This window comes from Sesamum indicum, linkage group LG5 (assembly GCF_026168435.1).
Source record: "Sesamum indicum cultivar Baizhima isolate 11 linkage group LG5, ASM2616843v1, whole genome shotgun sequence".
In the NCBI taxonomy this organism is placed as follows: Eukaryota; Viridiplantae; Streptophyta; class Magnoliopsida; order Lamiales; family Pedaliaceae; genus Sesamum; species Sesamum indicum.
Genome location: NC_142661.1, coordinates 18,252,733 through 18,273,778, shown reverse-complemented (window position 1 = coordinate 18,273,778; position 21,046 = coordinate 18,252,733). Strand labels below are relative to the sequence as shown.

The following is a 21,046-nucleotide window of genomic DNA, read 5'->3' as shown; positions in this document are numbered from 1 at the left end:
GAGGGAAGAATCTGTCTACGTAGGGTCCGGCATTTGGACATTTTCTCCAACCGTGTAATCCATCCGACGCCATTTTCCGGACGAAACTACGAAATCATATCCGTCGTTTCCGACACACGTCCGAGGATTTGAATAATTCTAACTGGAGTAGCTTGATATATAGACCAATCAGCATCAAAGTCAGGAATAGTCAAATACAGTACGAGGTTAATGTATTGCGTTCGCACCGAGGGAAGAATCTGTCTACGTAGGGTCCGGCATTTGGACATTTTCTCCAACCGTGTAATCCATCCGACGCCATTTTCCGGACGAAACTACGAAATCATATCCGTCGTTTCCGACACACGTCCGAGGAGGAGCCGTGAAGCGCCCGGATCTTCTCCTCCCTCTTTCGCATGTTCAAGAATGCATTCGGACGTTGTGCCCTTTGGTTCCGACGGCAAATTTGATCTCGACATCAATATGTCTTAATTCTTCAACCACACTACTTCAGCTCAACATCAATCTAGTGTGCATGTGTGTGTTTCTTGTCTTGCTTGTGATTTAATGTTGCGTGTTATTGATAATATCCTATTTAAGTTTTGAGTGCTCTATTAATATTTTTCTACTGAAATAATTAAATTCGTAACAGAGGCAGAGTAGTGGTTGTTTGTAAGAAACAGAGCAGGGCCACCTGAAAAAAATGGCCGTTGATGATCCCAAAATCCAAACAAATGGATGTGGCAGTAAGAAAAGCATTAATCTAGAAAAACACCACAAATTTTGGTATTCTTTGGAGTACATGAGTCAAGTACGACGGTAGATAGCCCGCTGCCCAAGAAAAGGTGTGTTGTGGGGGGTGGGGGAGAATGCTGTCCGGGGTCATGCTCATTTAATTGTGGTCCTTGTCGGAATTCGAATGCCAATTTAATATCAATAATACTTTTTCAGTAGACTTATAAACATTGAACCGCTAACAACAAATGTTTCGATATCTAATTTCATATACCAATTGCGATTACTTATTTTTGGTGGGGACAAAAGAACCGCCACCTGAACCAATCTGATTCTGATGACTAAACCATTTGTGGTGTGCTTTTCCAATTTCTACTTCCGTTTTGACATTCACCAGGTCAACTCTTTTCCCAAAAGACCCTCAAGGAGAGAAACAAACATATTTGTCGTCCCACACACAACAATTTCTCCAACCGTGTGGGCTCCTACGCGTAGGCTCCATGAAGCTTTCTCGGACAGTTTATCATATGCCCAGAATCCCATCTATATAATCTCAACCACCGTTCCTCTTTTCCTTTCCAAGGAACAAGGAACTAACAAATTATTCGAATATTGGTGTTGGACGCTATTTTTTCAGACAACACAACAGCATGTTGAGATCATCCTGCACCCCCTCATTTACGACGCCGGTGCGAGGAGGCGTCAAGCGCCGGATTTTCTCCTCCCTCCTCCGCATGTTCAAGAATGCCCTCCGCCACTTCTTCTTTTGGCTCTAATGGATGAACTGAAATTATCGAACTTCCTCTTCTTCGAATTACACTCTATCAGTGTGTGCGCGTGTGTGTGTGTTTGTTTGATGTTGAGAATAGTAATGTTTTGTCTTTTAATTGCGGGTGGTTTGCATGTACGCATGTATGTTTAGTCTCTTCTGGTTACAGCCTGTCTCTGTTTCATGTAACTTTCTGATACTTCGTTTTGATGTTGAAATTCTTAATGCTCTTTTTCTGCTGAATCATTTCAATTTTATAACACAATAAGGAGAGGAGGAGGGGGGGGGGGGCTACTTTTTTTGGAGTTAGATTAATACAGAGGAACAGAGTATGATTAGTTGTCTGTTAGAAACGAAGCAAGGCCTGCTGTCCAGAAATTTCAGACAGACAGTAAAAGCACTAAGGGATGATCACACAATATTTAATTCATGCCCAAGCGTGGATCTGGTAATTTTCATAGCCAATGTGCAAATTACGGTCGAGATATGTTTAACAATTCATAATTATATCCGATATTGCACCTCATACGAGAGGAACATCAACTTTGTAAGATTCGCTGCGATTTTACTACCAAAAAATAACTATTACGCCCCTCTAACTATTTATATTTATAACATGGCTGAATTGGGGAATTTTGACGATCTAGACTTGAAAGAACATGATCACCCCTTTTTTTTAATTTTTATCGTAAGATGATTATTATTAAGTATTATTTTTTTATGTTCTTCACCTTAATTAAAAATATAAATATAATTCACTCGAGCTCGAACTCAATAAAATAAAAAAAAAAAATCTGTTTAGAAATCTATCCATTGACTCTCATAATAACTTGAAATTCAATTACTAATTCTGCCTACACGAATAGCATTCCGTATTTGGTGAATTGTGAACATAATTGTTTGGTTTGAAGGTAAGTTTAAATATATTATAAAAGTGATAAAATTAAGTGGGCCTCAAACGGGTAAGACCCAAACTCTACTCAATTTTTTATATATAATTTAGGTAAGATCCTATGGGTATATTATAGGGTAAGGTATGAATGGATATAAAAATTATTATAGGTATTCGTTGGGTTTGAATCCAAATAGGGTGATGCACACCCATTGATAGGCATAAATACAATAATAAATAACTTCAAAATAAAGATTTAATCCCCCAACCCCCATCAAACAACAATCATCAGAACCAGAAACATGAACCTTTTTGGCTCTCCCCTGGCCTATCACAAACTTGTCGAGTCCTCTGCATATTTCCTTAAATTTGGACCAGCCCCAACAACCATCCTTCTGCCCGGGTTCAAATCCTCAACCTGAGCCCGCATTTGAACCGTCGCCATCAGTCACCTGAATTAACTTAACCGGCAACGCCACGAGGCCGGGCCCCCCAACACCTCTGGTGGATCCCCCCTGAGACCTAAAATTCTCAATGTTTGGCCCGACCGGCGTGCATATGATTCTGAAAAAAGTATCTAAGTTGTGACACGGCAACTGAAGCTGTGTGTCTTGATGATTTTGACCTCAAAGCGGCAGCCATAGCAGAATCTTGAGGTGTAACAAGAAAAGATAGAAGAGGGTTCTGATCGATTCTTCGAATTATGGAGAACAAGACATGAACTTCGTGAAGAAAGGATTTTTTGAGGCCCAGATACCAGCAGTTCTTTGTTTTATTTTTTTATTTTTTTAAAAATTATGAAATTTTTAATTATATAATTTTTTAATTAATAAAGTAATTTTATTATTACTTAATAATAAAATTAATTTTTTTGTTAATATTGTATACAAAAAAGTAATTATAATTATATTGTGTGATTTTACTGAAAGTAATCACACCAACTAATTAATAAAAAATTGATAAAAATAATATTACGTCTTTATTAATGTTATGTAGACAAATCTGGACAATCAATCAGATTACTTGATTTTATTTGAAGTACGACACCAAGCAATTTTTTGAAATATTATTATTAGGATGTATTTTTATCATAAAAATTAATTTTAATTTAACATATTTACTAATATTGTGTACAAAAAATTAATAACATGCGTGTTTATCAATATATATTGTGTATAAAAATTGACAATAATCATATTGTGTGGCTAAATAACTACAATACTTAATATTTTGTACATGACATTAATAAAAATATTAAACTTATATTAAATTAAAATTTTTTTAATTTAAAATATATTCTAATAATAAATTATTAAATTTATATTAAACTTTTTAAAAATTTTAATTGGTGTTGTTACTTCAAAAAAATATTAAAAATATTAATATTAAAAAATTAGTAAAAGTATTAAATTAAAATTATTTTTTATAAAAATACATTCTAATAATAATTATTTAAAAAATATTTGGTGTTGTACTTCAAATAAAGTCAAGCAATATGTTTGTTGTCAAATTTTTATACATGGCATTAATAAATATGCAATATTATTTTTGTCAAATTCTTTATTAATTAGTTGGTGTAATTGTTTTATTAATTAAAGAAAATCAAACAAAGAACTGCAGCAGTTCTTTGTCACATCAATCTGGGGAACCGTCATGGTTCGAGTTATTTAATTTTTTATTAATAAAAAAATTATATTAATATAATTATTTTTATTCTACTAATATTAATATGTCTGTCGTGATTTTAAATCACGACTCGACATTAAAAAATTGATAAAAATACATTTTCTGCTCAAGTCGTGATCTCTAATTACGACTTGGCTATTTTTCCTTTTTTTTGTTTAAATAATTTTGTACAATTTAATTATATATAATTAATTTTTAACAACATATTAAAATTCAAAAAATTATAAAATTAACATTGCATTAATTTAAAAATTTATAATTAATGGTACAAATGTAATAGTGTATTTTTTTTTGTGTACAATTGTAAAAAGTACAATGAAGTATACAATTATTCTTGACAACCCGGTACTGACACATCTGATTGTGTTGAAGAATTTCTTTATTGGGCTTGTTGTCGTGCACGCATTTGCGCCCAATTAATTTCGTTGTGAATACGTGTTGTTTGATTTCGACCAGGGCGCGAAGAGATGTGAATAGTAAGATCGTGGACCAACTCAAATCCCAATACATTCCAATAATCTTTGAAATGCACAGATTTAAATGTATTTTTTTTTCTTATATTATTTAAATAATTTTTCCTAAAATTTTAATTAAATAAAAAGTTTGTACAAGCCTTAAAAAACTGTAAATAAGGAGCAATTCCTTTCTTACAACAATGAAATCGAAAGTTGGGAAATAATAAATCAGGCCTAACAAGCCTAGCCAAAATCATGCATGCACCTTTTAATATCTAGTATTGTCACAAACAATTTCTTTTATTAGGTCTATATGTAAGGGTGGGAGAGATCTTTATGGCCTGGACCCCACACCATGATTATGCAATTCCTTGGTCGGGGTACATTCAGATTTGACCTTGAATTCAACAATTTATTAAGTCATTTTTAATTATTGATCAATTAGTTGGATTCATTTAAAAATTTTATTGAAAATAAATGGTTGCTAAATATAAAAATAGAAAGTGTAGAAATTTCTTGCCCACATGTGTTAGCCTTGCATTTTGGGCTTTAGGACACGAGTTTTGCTCGTGTCTGCCTTAGTTTTTCCACGTTGGGGCCCTCAAAATAAAATTTATTATTAAAATCATTAAATTTATACATCTTTTGCAACATCGTTAGCTGAAATTAATAAGATTCCGCTTTCATTTCACTCCCCCCCTCTGCCGCCGTTTATCTCCCCCATTTTCCACATCTTTAACCTCCAAAATAAAACAAAAATATGAGTTACAAAAAATAAAAAATTTGGCAAATTTAATAATTATTTTTCTATATAATGGACGACTGCCTTTGCATTCTTGATCAAAATTATCCAAACATTTTTACGTAATTACAAAAATCATTGATAATAGTTAAAAGTGGAGATAATTTTATGTAATAATATCAACCTTTTTGGGGTGTATATATAATTTTTAAAAAATTAAAGAGGCTTGTATAAATGATGTTCAATTTTTTTTGTTGGAAAGATAAGAATAATCGATGACCACAGAGCAGTTTATTAGTATTGATTTTGGTTGGGGTTGGGAACAACGTTAATGCAATGTAGCGGCATTTTGTTTGGTACTTTGGTAGAGCCAACCCAAATGCCCAAAATAACCCCAACTGATGTTCATGATGAAATCATTGTCTGACCACTATTCTTCTTTTGGGTTTTTCCGCACTTTACGCCGCCGTGTATTTTATTATACGCCCCCCCTTTCCCACCAGGTCAACTCTTTCCCAAAATACCCTTAACGACATCCGCCATGCTTATAAAAAAACTGAAAAGCCGATTACATCCAACCCCACCGCCCCCAACAATTTCCAACCGTGTCGCCTCCACGTGGACAAATGCACGCGTCGGTTCCACGAAGTTTCCTCTGACCGTTGATCACCTGCTGCCACGAATCCGATATTATAAATTACTCGCTTCTCACTTGCGACTTCATCCAACCACCACTTCTCTATTTGCCTCCTGCTTTTTTCTTTCCCAAGAACAAGAACCAACTGTTGGGGTATAGTTGTTCAGATCAGACAACAGCATGTTGAAATCCTTCCCGTCGTTTGTGACTCCGGTGCGAGGAGACGTCAAGCGCCGGATGTTCTCATCCCTCTTCCGCTCGTTGAAGAATGCCCTCTGCCGTTGCGTCCTTTGGTTACCGTGGCGGAACTGAACTCCAATTTCCCACCCTCTTCAACTAATTACAACTTTCTTAGCTCAAATATTGGTCGTCTCTGTGTGTGTGTGTGTGTTTGATCTTGAGAAGAATATGAGTTTTAATTGTGGGTGGTTTGCATGTTCATATGTATGTATGTTTACTGTCTGATTCTTGCAACCTGCTTGTCTGTGAATTGTGAACTTCGACTTGATGCCGAAGTTCTGAATGATCTGTTTCTGCTGAATCATTTGAATTTATAGTAACACAATACAAATACTTCGTTTTGATGTTGATTTTACGGTATTGAAGTTCTGAATGCTATGTTTTCTGCTAAATTGAATCATTGAAATTTATACCATAATATAGGCGGGAGATGGGACTATCTGTTTTTTATGTTAGAAATACAAAGAAACAGAGTATGAGTTTGGTAAGAAGCAGAGCATGAAAACACTGTCAAAGGGCAAATCTGGAAATTTTGAGAACCTGCCTTCTAGTGAAGCTGCAATTACATTCCGGATTTTCTATTATGAATCATAACTTATCTCATATTGCACTCAATATCAACCATATTTCAAATTCGTCGTCCATCGCTGATAATATTAACAGATATCATATCGATGATATGAGTTGATACTTTGAATCATGATACAAACTCACCTAATACTTGAAAAATCAAGTTTGATTATTCTTCAAAACAAAAGAAAAAAAAAAACAAGAAAAGAAAAGACAAATGCGCAAGCAACGTAGCACCCTTCATAAGATTTGCAGAAAATAGGGTGATTATCTATCACAAAATGACTATTTTGCCCCTCCACGCTACTTACATTTGTAACATTGCTCAAGAGGGAACTCCTACAATTTAGACATGGAAGGACATGCTGAACCCTTTGCCCTGTTGTTCTGATCAGCGGTATTGACGAGATGATAAGTATTATCATTCTTTTCTTTTCTTTTTTTTTTTAAATAATCATATTTTAATCAAATAACACCTCTAATTCAAGATTATTTCTAATTCAATTAATTAAAATCCTATTTACAAATCTTTCCGTTGACTCATAATTAAGGTTATAAGATGATATTGATTGTAGAATGTAACAACGTGAAATTCAATTACGTATGACCCATTCATAATTAAGTCAGATGAGACCACGTCGATATGGCAGCACGTTAATGGTCAGAAAATTGACCGACGATAAGGCGCCGAAATTGTTATAAGTTGGAGTGCAGCCTCCCATGATAAGTAACCGAAAGTGTGATAAGTTAGTGGATGATAAGAAGTCGAAATTGTGATAAGTCGTAGGAGATATTGATGGAGAGAAGAACGGTGTACAGGCTGATATGCAGCTGTAAGTGGGCCTTGCCCCAATTCCACGTTATTTTCGCGGTGAGAATGCTTTTGAAATTAACTTAGATTGGAGCATTGAATTTAGAACATATAAGTCTATAGCACGAATTGGGCTTTAAGACAGATTTAGGCTTTAGGGAAGGAAAAGTAGTTGTTTTTGTTGTTGTTGTCCTGTAGCCCAATTGGAGCCGCAGGTGGCTAATTGCTAGCCTGTCTGTTCCAACTTCCAACCAAGGAATTGGGGCATGTGGGTTTGGGGTTCGTGGCCTTTAAAGTGGAAGACACTGCCTCTGGCTGACTTGGGAAGAAAAAGAATAACAGGCTGCCTCTTTCTTGCTCCACAAAACCACCTGCTCTGCCCTTTAATTCAACAATCATGTTTAAAAGTCTTGTTCAAAACAAGAAGTTGTTGCTCACAATAATCAGCTCATCATACTTAATCCAATAGCCTCATCTCCAACTATAAAAATATTTAGATAGGTTGGATCATTCATTATTTTAGAGAAAATAATTTGATTTTTAACTTTAGTGAATAAATAATTATAATTTAAAAACATTAAATGTAAATGTGTGAATATAAGGAAGTGCAGAGGGAATGTTGGGAAATGATGTCATGAGAAAGGAGATGTTATTCTTGTCTCCTACTGGACACACTCTTGACACATTGACATCGAACAGCAACGCCTCCGATCTTTGACTTACTGACAAAATAATAACAAAATTATCTAAATCAAAATGTCCGGATCAGCCCATAGAGCAAAGGGCTTAAGCACTTGAGTTAGCAATTCTTGCAATGCTACAAATCTCCCACTTGGGCCTTCTCAGTGAATCTTTTATCCTACTCTTATTGATGTCACACCAATAATTAATTAATATCTGCTATTTTTCTACTTAAAAAAATACAACTAAATTATATTATAATTTAAAATGATTGGAAGAAATAGATTAAAATTATTCAAACAAATCTATAAAATTTTATTGTTAGAAATTTGGCCTCCTATTTTCACACTCATCAAATATCTAAATACAACGTCAGTTGATATGACTGATTTATTAATTTTCAGCGCAATATTATTTTTTCCACTCAAAATTCTAAATTATCATTCTTAGGTACCAAAAAACATGTGGTTTCGATTTAGATCATCATTACTAGTCAGAATATACCCTAAAATTATAAGTCACTTATAAAAATGTTTATAATTTATCTATCGATACAACTTTCACATCAATAAATAAAATTAAATTCACACTGTATAATTGAAAGTAGTTCATTCTTATCTGCTTAACCAACCACGTAAGCTACGTAGGTCAAAATAAAATTGCATATCTATATACATGTACATGCACATTGATATAGGTAGCCCAAATTTATGCAACCTTAGCACATGGTCGGTGATAAATAAATCAACATACACCCACCCAATTCACTCCTCCCCATCCAATCGTTCCTCAAGGCAGGCCCCACTTGTATCACATTTTGTCATGTGGCTGTTGTTGTATTTTGTCACTTTTCTAACACCACCACCACCCTCCTATCATCATCTTCTTCTATCAATACCTAATATTTTGCTTAATTAAATTCTATTAATTTCTGCTGTTCCTTTCAATGCCCTTAAGTTACGATATCGATAGTGCATAAAAATAAGAAAAAGAAAGAGATGTAGAAAATGACCGTGTGGCTATTCGGACAACATAAATAGTGGCAAGAGAGCTTACATTCTTGTGGGTGTCCGTATTCACTCTGACTTACACTCGTAATCTTATCCTTTGTAAAGACGAGGGCTACAGTGGCAGTGAGCGGACCAAACGTACCTAGATTGAATATATGCAAGAAATTAGTGGATGTTGCTTCTCTGCTTATGATTGAAATTCCAAGTTCAATTCAGATGTTTGACAAGTCTTTCTTTCTTTTTTTCTTTTTTTTTTATTGGGTGAATAACAATGTATTTCCATGTGATATTGAAAATGAGCATATTATTCCCCTATAAAAAAAATATAGTGATTTACCTTCATGTATTTTTTAAAATGAAGCAATTTATTTCCATGTACAGGGAGATAAATTGCTTCAATTTAAAGAACATAAGGAGATAAATTGTTATATTTTAAAAAGTACAGGGAGATAAATCACTATTTATTTTTTTATAATAGGGTAATTTATTCATTTGCGATATCAAAGGAATTACTTGTATTTTTTTCTTTTTGTTTTTTACCACCTCAAAATATTGAATTTTGTCAACGAGACTTTGCTCGAGTGGTAAGAGTTTGACTTTGAGTTTATTCCGCACAAGTATGAATATATGTCTACTCGTTAAGTAAGGATTGTCTTAGTTTATGTAAATTTATTGTATTATATTTTATTTGTTCTTAATTATATTAATTTATTGATCGAATATTGCATCAATTTATTAAAATAAAGATATAATCATGTTATTATTATTTTAAATACGGGCAAATTGCAATCTACTTACCTGTGTTATAGAAAATAGGCAAACAACCCCTTTATGAAAGATAAAATAGTAATTTATCCTCTATATTTTTCAAAATATAATAATTTACCCTCTTATATTTTAAAAAAATGAATCAATTTACCTTTTTAGGCAGAGGGGTAAATTGTTTTATTTTTTTAAATATAGGGGCTAAATTGCAATTTATTTTTCATAAAATGATAATTTACTCATTTTCAATATGACATGAGGATAAATTGTTTTTCACCCTTTTAAATATATATAAATTAAATCACGTACAATATATTTTACAAAGAAAAAGAAAATTTTGACCATACCCCAGAATCTAGTTTGACTGGACTCTACTAGCTGTACAGCACTCATTATCCTAATTTGCTTATTTATATCTAGCATAAATTAAGTAAATAATTTATTTTATAAAATTAGTAAGTTTACATCATTTAATATATGTAAGTCAAAATATTTTATCATATTAATAATTTTAATTGAATACATACATCAAATAAAAATAGAAATATATAAAATTATTCTAAAAAATTTATTAAATATTTATATTTATAAAACTCGAATCCACAGTATATATTGATAGTAAATCTGATATTACAATCAATTAGGACATATATGAAAATGAGATGAAAGCAACACTATAAGTTTATATTAAATAGAAATATATGAACAACTACGACTAAACGACATCATACTATATTGTTTTTGGACCAAATTCATAATAAATTAGACCTTAATTAATTCAAATAGTCAATGTACTTTTTCGAAAAATTCAAAATAAGAAAAAAAAATTGTCTACATTTGTATGGTCTTATGTCCAAAAAATGCATACTGACAAGTGTGTATTACTTAATCCATAAGAATTAATAACTCAATCCTGCACCGCATGTGGTCCAGATAAGAACTCAACATTATTAAATAATTAATAACACAAACGTCTGAGTGTGAAGGTGTAATGGGCAGATGTGAATTAATAATAACCACTTTGCCTACCACAGTATACATGTAATAAATTATTTTTCATATTTTAAAAAATATATATAAATATATGAACAAACAAATCATATTTAAAAAAAATAAAGAGACAATAAGGAAATTAGGCCAACTGAAAGTATTATTAATACAATAAAAGAATTAGCATGTTGATGTTAAATGATGTGAAGTTATAATTATAATTAATTTTTAAAAATTATCTAATTAGGGGTATTGTTATAATATTTAAAAATTAATGTGTCGATGTCACAAATCACCTTTTGTGAACGTCGAGAATTTTTTTTTTAAAAAAAAAAAATAGATTAGTATAGATTATTACAATAGGTCAAGGTATTTTAATTGGGAAAGATGGCAGCACCAACAGAAGACGACGCAAGAACAGACGACGTGGAGAGCGACATGCGCACGGCTAAATTTCGCTACAGACTGAATATATCCGTTGCTTTCTATCAGATGATATTAATTGTTTATTACAAAACTTGTTTAAAATATATATATTAAAGAAAGTATGTTTGTAGAAGTAAGTAAATAATTACTGCCTCGTGTCTTTACTAACTAAATTATCCTTATAAAAGTGAAAATATACTTCATCACATTTATCAGCGTATGTCAAAGTACAAAAATAATTTGGTTAGAAAAAAATTATTGACCTGCAATAAATCAATTAAAAATTAATTAAATATTTATGCAACTTTTTTGTTAATATCAATAAAAAAATTATATAAACCTAATTTATAGAACTAAAAATGCTCTTTCCCCTGATTACTACAACATGCATAAATACTATGATCTATTTGATGTTTATATTTTCTATTATGTAATAATTATTTGTGGATAAGAAAAGTCTAAGAAACATAATTTGTTTATTTTTGAGAGGGAGAAGCAATGATTAATCTGTTTAAGCCGTCAAACAACGACAGTTGAGCCTTCCTCCATTAGATTTCAGAAAATGACTTTTTTATGGAGGAAAGAAAAGGTGTTAATGCTTTTTTGTTCTTACTTTTTAGAAACTTTATTTATGACCAATCGTTATATCACAAGGTAATAGGATAAAATCTTTTATTTTAATACTCGTATTTTGATTTTAATGAAAATATATTAATCGAATAAGAAAATATATACAGTATAAAATTGATACAATAATTTTTCTCAATTTTTAAAAAATATAACAATACTCCATCGTTATTTTCAAAAAAATTCTGTAAATAAACTCAGTAAAAAATTTAATATATATTGAGTTTTGTATAAATAAATTTGTACTATTGTATATAGTAAGACGACCATTAAAATATAACATATATATACTCTATAGTGTAATTTAGAATTTATGAAAATATTATTGAATTTAAAAAAATTTCGTGCATAGCATGGGGTTCTTGTTAGTATAAGTGTACATTATGACGAGCTCCCCTGAAATTTGGGTTAATTATAAATACTCTCTCATTGTTGGAAGAAGTATAAATATTCTTTGATATTTAATAAAATTATGTAATTCTTGAATTGAAACTGAAAATATCAATTTTGTCCTTGCTCATACTGTATTTTTTTTTTAAAATTTTAATAATAAATTATTTAAAAAAATAATTGAGGTGGATGGAAAATATTAAACAATCATAAAAAAGTATTCATTTGTCCATAAAAAAATTAAGAATAAATAAAATTATAATTCATAATCCATAAGGGCATTTTGATGTCAGTTCATCACAAAAATGGATGAAAGTCTAACTAATAGATTGAGCTATTTATTAGACGATTGTTAAAATTTTGAGTATTGATAATTTTTCGAACAATGAAATAATATTTGTATTCATATCGAATTTTAGAGAATCTAGTCGTAATTTTGAGTCTGAGTACCAATATAAAAATGTGGGCGTCGTCTATCTATCTATCTATTTATAGCTTATTCTAAATACTTGGGGATTTATATTTTACAATAAAACATAACACCTTGTAACTTTTAAAAAGATATTTTGTAAAACATAAAAACTTTTCAGATTTGATAAAATTAATTTAGGCAACATTGTTAGTTACAGGTTTAATTCACTCCACTCAGTTGTTCTTACACACACACAGACCAAAACTTGGGACACTCTTACATTAAATTAAATCTCACCATAAATATTTCTTACAACAAACAGTGTGAGAGCAACTTGTTCACATATGAGAGGCTCCAAATCGAAGCCTCGCAGTGCTGATTAGCTGTAAAAGAGAAACAATGGGGATGAGGCAAATTTGAAGCCCAAACGTGTGCTTGTCCTTTGCTTCAGTGTCAGAAATTGTTCATCACTACTCAGTAGTCCCCACCCCCATCCCTTTTATTGTGTGTTTGAAAATGGTTTGCATGTGATAGTGAAGTCAATGATCCAACTTGTAAGTCACAATGTTCATGTCTAACTGTGGGTGTGTGGAGCTATTCATTATAAGTTTTTAGTTTCAAGAAAACCAGATGGAAAATTTATTTGATTTAGGAGGGTGGTTTTGGAATTTACAGTGAGGTATAAAGTAATAATTTTAAATTTTATGTCGCAGTATAATGTTGTGATGATTCGACAGCTTAGTTCTTTAGTAAGAATGAAAATTAGGACATTTATGTAATTGCATATACCTTTCTTCATTACTTATTTATGATTGCATTGTTGTAATGGTCTTTTTTTTTTTTTTTATTGTATTGTTGTAATGGTCTTTGTTAAATATTGATATCGAATATGAATGATTGTGACCAATTTATTTCAATTAATAATAGTCCATTGTGCTTACTTCATAAAAAGAACATATATATATATATATATCTCAAATGACATATCAGGAATCATATGCTAGTACATATATAAATGGGATAGTTACACTCTCCTCCTATGAAATTTAATATAATTATATGTAAACTCTTTTGTGGTTTGAAAAATAACATCTGGATCTGGTACAACTGAGGTTTACTTTCATCTAATAAATAAGTTCATTTGTTAGTCAAAATTTATTAAAATTGAATAAAAAATTGATATTTATTCTCGATTGATTAATTACTGACTAATTGTACGTTAAATAAAATTTTCTGACTAAACTATTATTATAACGATGAGAATATACCTATTTATATCACAGACAAAAATAAACTTTAAAGAAACTAAATATAATTTTTTAAATTATAAAAAAATTATATATAATTACACTAAATTTTATCATAACGGAATGGTATGATGGTAGATGTGAAGCGTTGGTCTTTTCAAGCACTAGAAGTCTCGGCTACACAAAATCATGACTTGTTTTGAAGTCGAGGGATAGTGGCATGGATCCAATTTCCTTTCAACATGCCAACTTCCCACACTTTTTACTCGTGTCATATGACAAATCATTAGTAAAACTGACCACATCCATCTGGGAAAAAAAAAAAAATGATAGTGTGACCATATATAAATCCTAACTCAATTATTTTTTTTTCTGGTATTTAGTAGAAATTTAAATGTTATATTGGGAGGCCTGAAGAAAAGAATTTTAGGTACAAAAAATAAACTTTTAATTTAATATATAAGAAAAGGTAATTACTACATCATTTTTTAATTACGGAAAAATATTGTAAATAGAAAAAAAGGAAAGGTTGTATATGTTAAGTCTAATTACATTAATACACTCTGTTTTTTATAAAATTATAAGTACAACCCTTGAAATTGTAATTATAACTATGTCATATTCGGCGGTGAAATTTTACAAAACACCCATTCAGAGAGTGTAGCTTAAAATTTTACAAAATTTAGGAGGATATTTATGTAATTAAATCTAACTTTAGGGTGTATTTGTATTTAAGTAAATATAAAATTTATAACCTCGACTCGAATTCATCAATTTAAACCCATATTTGCAATTCCAAAACTTGAAATATTTTGACCTTTTGAAGCTAAGGTTTTTCATATTTCAAATGATGAATTATATAATAAATATAATTTAAATATTTTAAAATTTTGTAATAACAGGAAGTCACATCCTAGTGGATGTGGGCTGAATTACAAACAGACTTAAATAAAAACCATTAAGATTATCCTTGCAATCAATGACATTTATTGCTAATGAAAATATTACACACAATCTGATAGCCATAATATCCCAACATTTATTTCCATCCATGAATTCAAATTTTTCAATAGAATTGATTGTGCATATAGAGTGCAAGGCAACTACTAATATTATTAAATACATTCAATTAGCACAAATCCTATTGCATTTTTCACTTCATTTAATATACACATGCCTGCATTTTTTAAATAATATATTTTTATTTAGATGAGGTGTGTATATTAAATAAAATAAAAAATATATAAGAATTTAGAATAGAAAATTTAATCGGTTATCCAAAAGGGATAATTGTTAGCGTAGAAATAGGATCAAGAAATTGGATAAGTTGTAGTGATTTAGGATGTGTAGTCCAATTGTTGTGGATAAAGAAAAAGTGAGTAACAATAATAGAGATAAAGAGAAGAGAGAAGACTGAATCAAAACTAAAAAGAGAGCTCCTAAAATTGAGGTAAGGATAACAGTAAATCCCTCGTCACTTAATCCACATTTTCCTTGAAACCAAGTCAACTTCCTGCCTTTCACGCCGTTTCATTCGCAACAAACGACCAAACACATACAAAAGTCCCACATAAACATCAACTACGTACAACACCACCTATCTCTCTCTCTCTCTCTCCTGTGTTTTCTGCCTATATGCAAATGTTTGATGATAGGGTTATAGGCATGCTGCTGCTGCTGTTATTATTATTTAATTTGAAAAGCTAAGGAAAACAAGTAACGGCATATTCCTCCTCTATCTTTTTCCCTGCGCTCTCACTCACTTTTTAGTTATTTAGGGAGAGAAAATCCTGGGCACATACAAAACAAATTCAATTCATTGTTTGCAAGACTTCAACTTCATCCCATAAAAACCCACCCATTCTCTTTTCTAAGCTGCATTTTCCAGTTATGGGAAAACCCATGTAGTATTATTATTCATAGATTGTTACTCTTCCTCTCTCTCAGCCTGCCTACCTACCTACAGTAATCAATTTTTCTTCAAATCCTCTGGACAAAGAGCAACTTTTTGGTGTAAACTTTCTGTGTTTCTTGAGTGTTTTTGTGGGTCTTGAGCCAAGTGTAAGATGGTGGTGAAGATAATGAGGTGGAGGCCATGGCCGCCCCTAATTTCAAGAAAGTACCAGGTGAAGCTGAGTGTGCATAGGCTTGAGGGTTGTGGTGATTGGGTGCATGAGGGTGCAGACGATAATGGTGATCTTGCGGTGGAGATCAGGTGGAAGGGTCCCAAGATTTCGCTGGGCACATTCAGGAGGACTGTGAAAAGGAACTGTACTAGGGCGGAGGTTGTCAAGAGTGTTGATGGGCCCAACGGCGCCGTCTTGGTGGAGTGGGATGAAGAGTTTCAGAGCGTTTGCAGCCTTTCTGGGTACAAGGACAATGTGTTTCATCCTTGGGAGATCAACTTCACTGTTTTGCATGTGAGTTTTTCTTCCACTTTGTTCTTTGGCCTCCTGAGATCTTAGGCTCGTGAATGTATGTTCTTGAATTAACTTTATGACATGTTTTTTTTTTTCTGGGTAGTTTTGTTTCTGTTGATTTAGCCTTTAATATTTTAGTTCTTTTCTGGGTTTCGATTTTTTGCCCTTTTCTTAGGGTTTGATGTGAAAATTGGGTATGGATTCCCACCTTATCCTCTTGGTAGACACACATGGAGAAAATTGAGAAAAATAGAAAAAAGAAAACCAAAGAATCTGGTATGGGTTAATTGTTATAAGATGTTGATAATTTCTTGTTTAGGTTTCGCGAATTGAATTTTCTTTACTGGTTTTATTTGTAGTAAAATTAATGTCTTGCACCTGCCGCAGTCTTATGACAACCTTCATTTGTTGTCTTCCCTCTCCATTTGGAATATGAAAATGCGTCTCAGTTTAGGGATTGATGTTCTTTTTTGGGTGTATTTATTGTTTGTTTGTTGTCAAACTGTGGTTCTATTTGCAGTTTTTCTCCTTTAATTTGAGATTTATGACTGAGAAAGAGGAGAAATACTAGTCCTGATGCTGATTACCATCGATTGATTCCATACTTGTAGCTCTTGTTGAAAGATTTTTTAGTTTCTATATGATGTTGTCCTCCCGATTTGAAATTATATTTATTCTTTATCTGTGTTTTGCTTTAGGGGGTTAAACATGCTTGGTTCGAGAAACTGCTGTAGCTGGATCACCATTATGGTTTCCTGTTTGGAATCTTATTACGGGACTTGCTGATTAGTTATGTTTCTGAAGAGTATAGATTTCTGGTTTAGAGGGGGTTGCTAGTGATTCTGTCAATACTCCTATTTCATGCATGAATAGGGACTGTGATAATATTTTGTTGAATACACTTCAGTGTAATATATCAAATGCTTGTTTCCATATTTGGTAGTCCCTGAATAATTGTTGACTGTTAATCTGTTACGCTTGAAAGTCTGAGTTTGGTAGTTCAGGGAAAAATGTATGATCTAACACCTGAAAAAGCTGATGGTAAGGGATTTGAGATATTGGCTACTTCTCTCTGAGTTAGGTAAAATTTAATGATCAAACTTGTCGTTTTGGTGGAAATTAATGTCCCTTCAAATCATACATGTAGCATCTGGTCTATCTGGATGCCACTTGCGGGACATGTTAGAAGTCAATGATTGTTATCTGAATTTAGATTGCTGCTAATGACATGCAATCAAGTTATCAGCCCAGGTACTGCCGCCTTTTTCTGCACGTACAGTCTCCATAGCTGTATCCTTTTAGAATCTGATCGTGTTTAAGTATTGTGATTTTTCTTGAAACCTTTTGATTTAGCTCTGCTGATTATCAGTCATGGAGAACTTTTATTCTTTGAAGTTCTTATTGTATGTAAAAGAATTAAATCCATTTTCGTTTTACATTAGGGGATGAATCAAGGGGCAAAAAACAAGATATCTATTGTTGGTTCGGCAGCCTTGAACCTTGCTGAATATGCTTCCAAGACCGAGGAGCAAGTCACTGAAGTCAAGATTCCACTAACAGTTTCCAGCATGGCAGTTGAGCGTCATCCTGTTCTTTGTGTAAGTAACTAGGGTTTAACAAAATATTATGACCTTGCAAAAGCCTATAGCTTGTAGTCCTTTACTTGGTTATTCTGTTTACTGCCGACAATGGCAATGGTTAATCGTCATCTTATTGCAGATATCTCTTAGCTTGCTGGAACTTAGAGCTGCACAAGAACCAACACAGGCTGTCCAAAGTCCAGCAATGGCTCTTCGATCTCCTTCAGCATCTGGTGAGAGTTGTTCTACAGAGAAAGATGAGGTTTCTGCTCTTAAAGCTGGTCTCAGGAAGGTAAAAATATTTACGGAGTATGTCTCAACTCGAAGAGCCAAAAAAGCGTGCCGTGAGGAGGGTAGCGAGGGCAGGTGCTCTGCCAAGAGTGAGGACGGTGAATATGCTTACCCCTATGATTCGGACTCACTTGAGGAATTTGAGGAAGGAGAATCTGATGAAGGCAAGGAGGATTCTGCTGTTAGGAAGTCTTTTAGCTATGGGACATTGGCGTTCGCCAATTATGCAGGTGTATCGTATTATTCGAGTGCCAAAATCAATAATGACGATGAGGATTGGATTTACTATAGCAACCGCCGTAGATCAGATGTTGGCTGTTGTCATGTGGAGGATCTGGGTTCTACTATTCCTGAGCAATCATCAATCCAGAATTCTAAACGTAGTATTTTACCTTGGAGGAAGAGGAAGCTCGGTTTCAGATCTCCAAAAGCTAAAGGCGAGCCATTACTTAAAAAGGCTTATGGAGAAGAAGGAGGAGATGATATAGACTTTGACCGCAGGCAACTAAGTTCTGATGAATCTGTGTCTTTTGGGGTAAGAAATCTTGTGCTTTCACTTTCTGTATAAGGTGATGAATCCTAGAGTTTCTAGTTTACTTGTTTATGATTACAAGAAATATCTCTTAGTGAACCTAATTTCGATCTCGATGTTAGATGATTGAAAAGTCTTCTTATAGTCTTTTTTTGCTTCTTCCAGTTTAATAATAGTTGGCGATACTGAAATTTCAAAATCTTGTGATGACATGATTGTATGTCAATTTATTGGGAAAACAATTATAGCTTCTCATCATTGATAGCTAGTCTTTCTTCGTAGTCTTTAAATAGAAAAGAGTAATATTCAATAGATTTATGATATGCAATATTATAGACTACTCTGAGCATAAGGTGCAAATTTTGTTATTCTTTTGCATCTATTAATTAAATATTGTCCCGACTTTCAAGAGGAGTAACGGCTATGCATTCATTTCAGTGGCATAAAACTGATGTAGACTCGAACCCAAGTCATCCATCGGTTTCTGAGTTTGGTGATGATAGCTTTGCTGTTGGCACCTGGGAGCAAAAAGAGATAACAAGCCGAGATGGACATATGAAGATTCAAACACAGGTCTTTTTTGCTTCCATTGATCAGCGAAGCGAGCGGGCTGCAGGAGAAAGTGCTTGTACAGCCCTTGTTGCTGTTATTGCTGATTGGCTGCAGAACAACGATAACCTCATGCCCATCAAGTCACAGTTTGATAGTTTGATCAGAGATGGCTCCTTGGAATGGAGAAACCTCTGTGAGAATGAAACTTACCGCGAACGATTTCCTGACAAGCACTTTGATCTGGAGACTGTCCTCCAAGCCAAAATTCGTGATCTTTGTGTAGTTCCTGAGAAATCATTTATTGGGTTTTTCCTTCCAGATGGGATGGAAGAGGGGAATTTTGAATTTTTGCAAGGTGCTATGTCCTTCGACAACATTTGGGATGAGATTACGTGTTCGGAGATCTCTAGCAACGGCTCAGCCCCCATTTTCATTGTCAGTTGGAACGATCACTTTTTTATCCTCAAGGTTGAAACAGATGCTTACTACATTATAGACACATTAGGGGAGCGACTGCATGAGGGATGCAATCAGGCTTACATACTGAAATTCGACAAAAACACAACAATCTGTAAACTGCCATGTGATGGTCAATCATCTGAAGAAAAACCTGTTGCTCAACAGGTTGCTGCTGCAGCAGCAGTTGAATCCCAGAACTCGAGTCCCCAGCCAAGTAACTCATCTCACAACTCAAAAGAAGGTACTTTGCTGAGAGGATCTGAGGAACCAATGAAGAACGAACAGGAAGAAGAGGTTGTTTGTCAAGGTAAAGAGTCATGCAAAGAGTACATAAAGAGTTTCTTGGCAGCAATTCCAATTAGAGAACTGCAGGCAGATATCAAGAAAGGTTTAACCATGTCAACCCCTCTTCATCACCGACTACAGATAGAGTTTCACTTCACCCAAATGCAACAACCAGCATCCTCATCTCCTGCAACAGAATTAGCAACATGCACACCAGAAGTACTTGACATTACATTGCCTGAGGTTGTCTGCCTGAAGACCACATAGAAACTGGTAACTGTATATGTGAGTAGTGTGATTACTGCTAACTTTACTTTAGACGTGTAGTTTTCAGGTGAATGGGGCCGCAAAAGAGCATCCAGTTCATCTTCTTTTTCGTTGGAGAGTTTGTGTTCTTCCTTTTATGCGTCTAGGATCAGAAACGTAACCATCTTTACTCTAGGTGTCCTTTGGCGCACATTTTGATTTTCTTTAGACTTTTGAAAGGATAGTTTGTGAATCACTATGTATGACAGACCTCTATACCAGATCTTTGTGCTACTTAACTTTCTCTAATGTGGTGCAATACATAGTAGCAAAATATGCTGCTGCTATTTTGATAGTTCACCTTCAATTTTGTAATTATTGAATTTCAGATTTGAAAGGCATGATGGCCTATGATGTATGTTGTTTAGGTTCCATTCATGCACTCACCCTTTGTGGTTCCATTAGCTGGAAAGATAGGTGCCCCCATCTCACTACTTTTCAATTAGGTAAGTAGGAAGATCTTTTGGTTCATTTTCTCAAGAACAAATTTTTAGGCCAGATTGGCCTTTAGACCCCCCTTTGCAATCACCAAACTCTGATGATGCATGATTAGAATA

The 21,046-nt window shown here is 33.2% G+C and overlaps 1 protein-coding gene across 1 annotated transcript; it reads left to right on the top strand.

The window, feature by feature from the left end:
* The first annotated feature begins 15,582 nt into the window (after window positions 1–15,582).
* On the top strand, window positions 15,583–20,789 carry LOC105161684 (uncharacterized). Its single transcript, XM_011079460.3, has 4 exons — window positions 15,583–16,484; window positions 17,927–18,082; window positions 18,204–18,890; window positions 19,326–20,789. The coding sequence occupies exons 1-4, from the start codon at window positions 16,131–16,133 to the stop codon at window positions 20,448–20,450; spliced, it is 2,322 nt and encodes a 773-aa protein (XP_011077762.1). The 5' UTR covers window positions 15,583–16,130; the 3' UTR covers window positions 20,451–20,789.
* The last annotated feature ends 257 nt before the right edge of the window (window positions 20,790–21,046 follow it).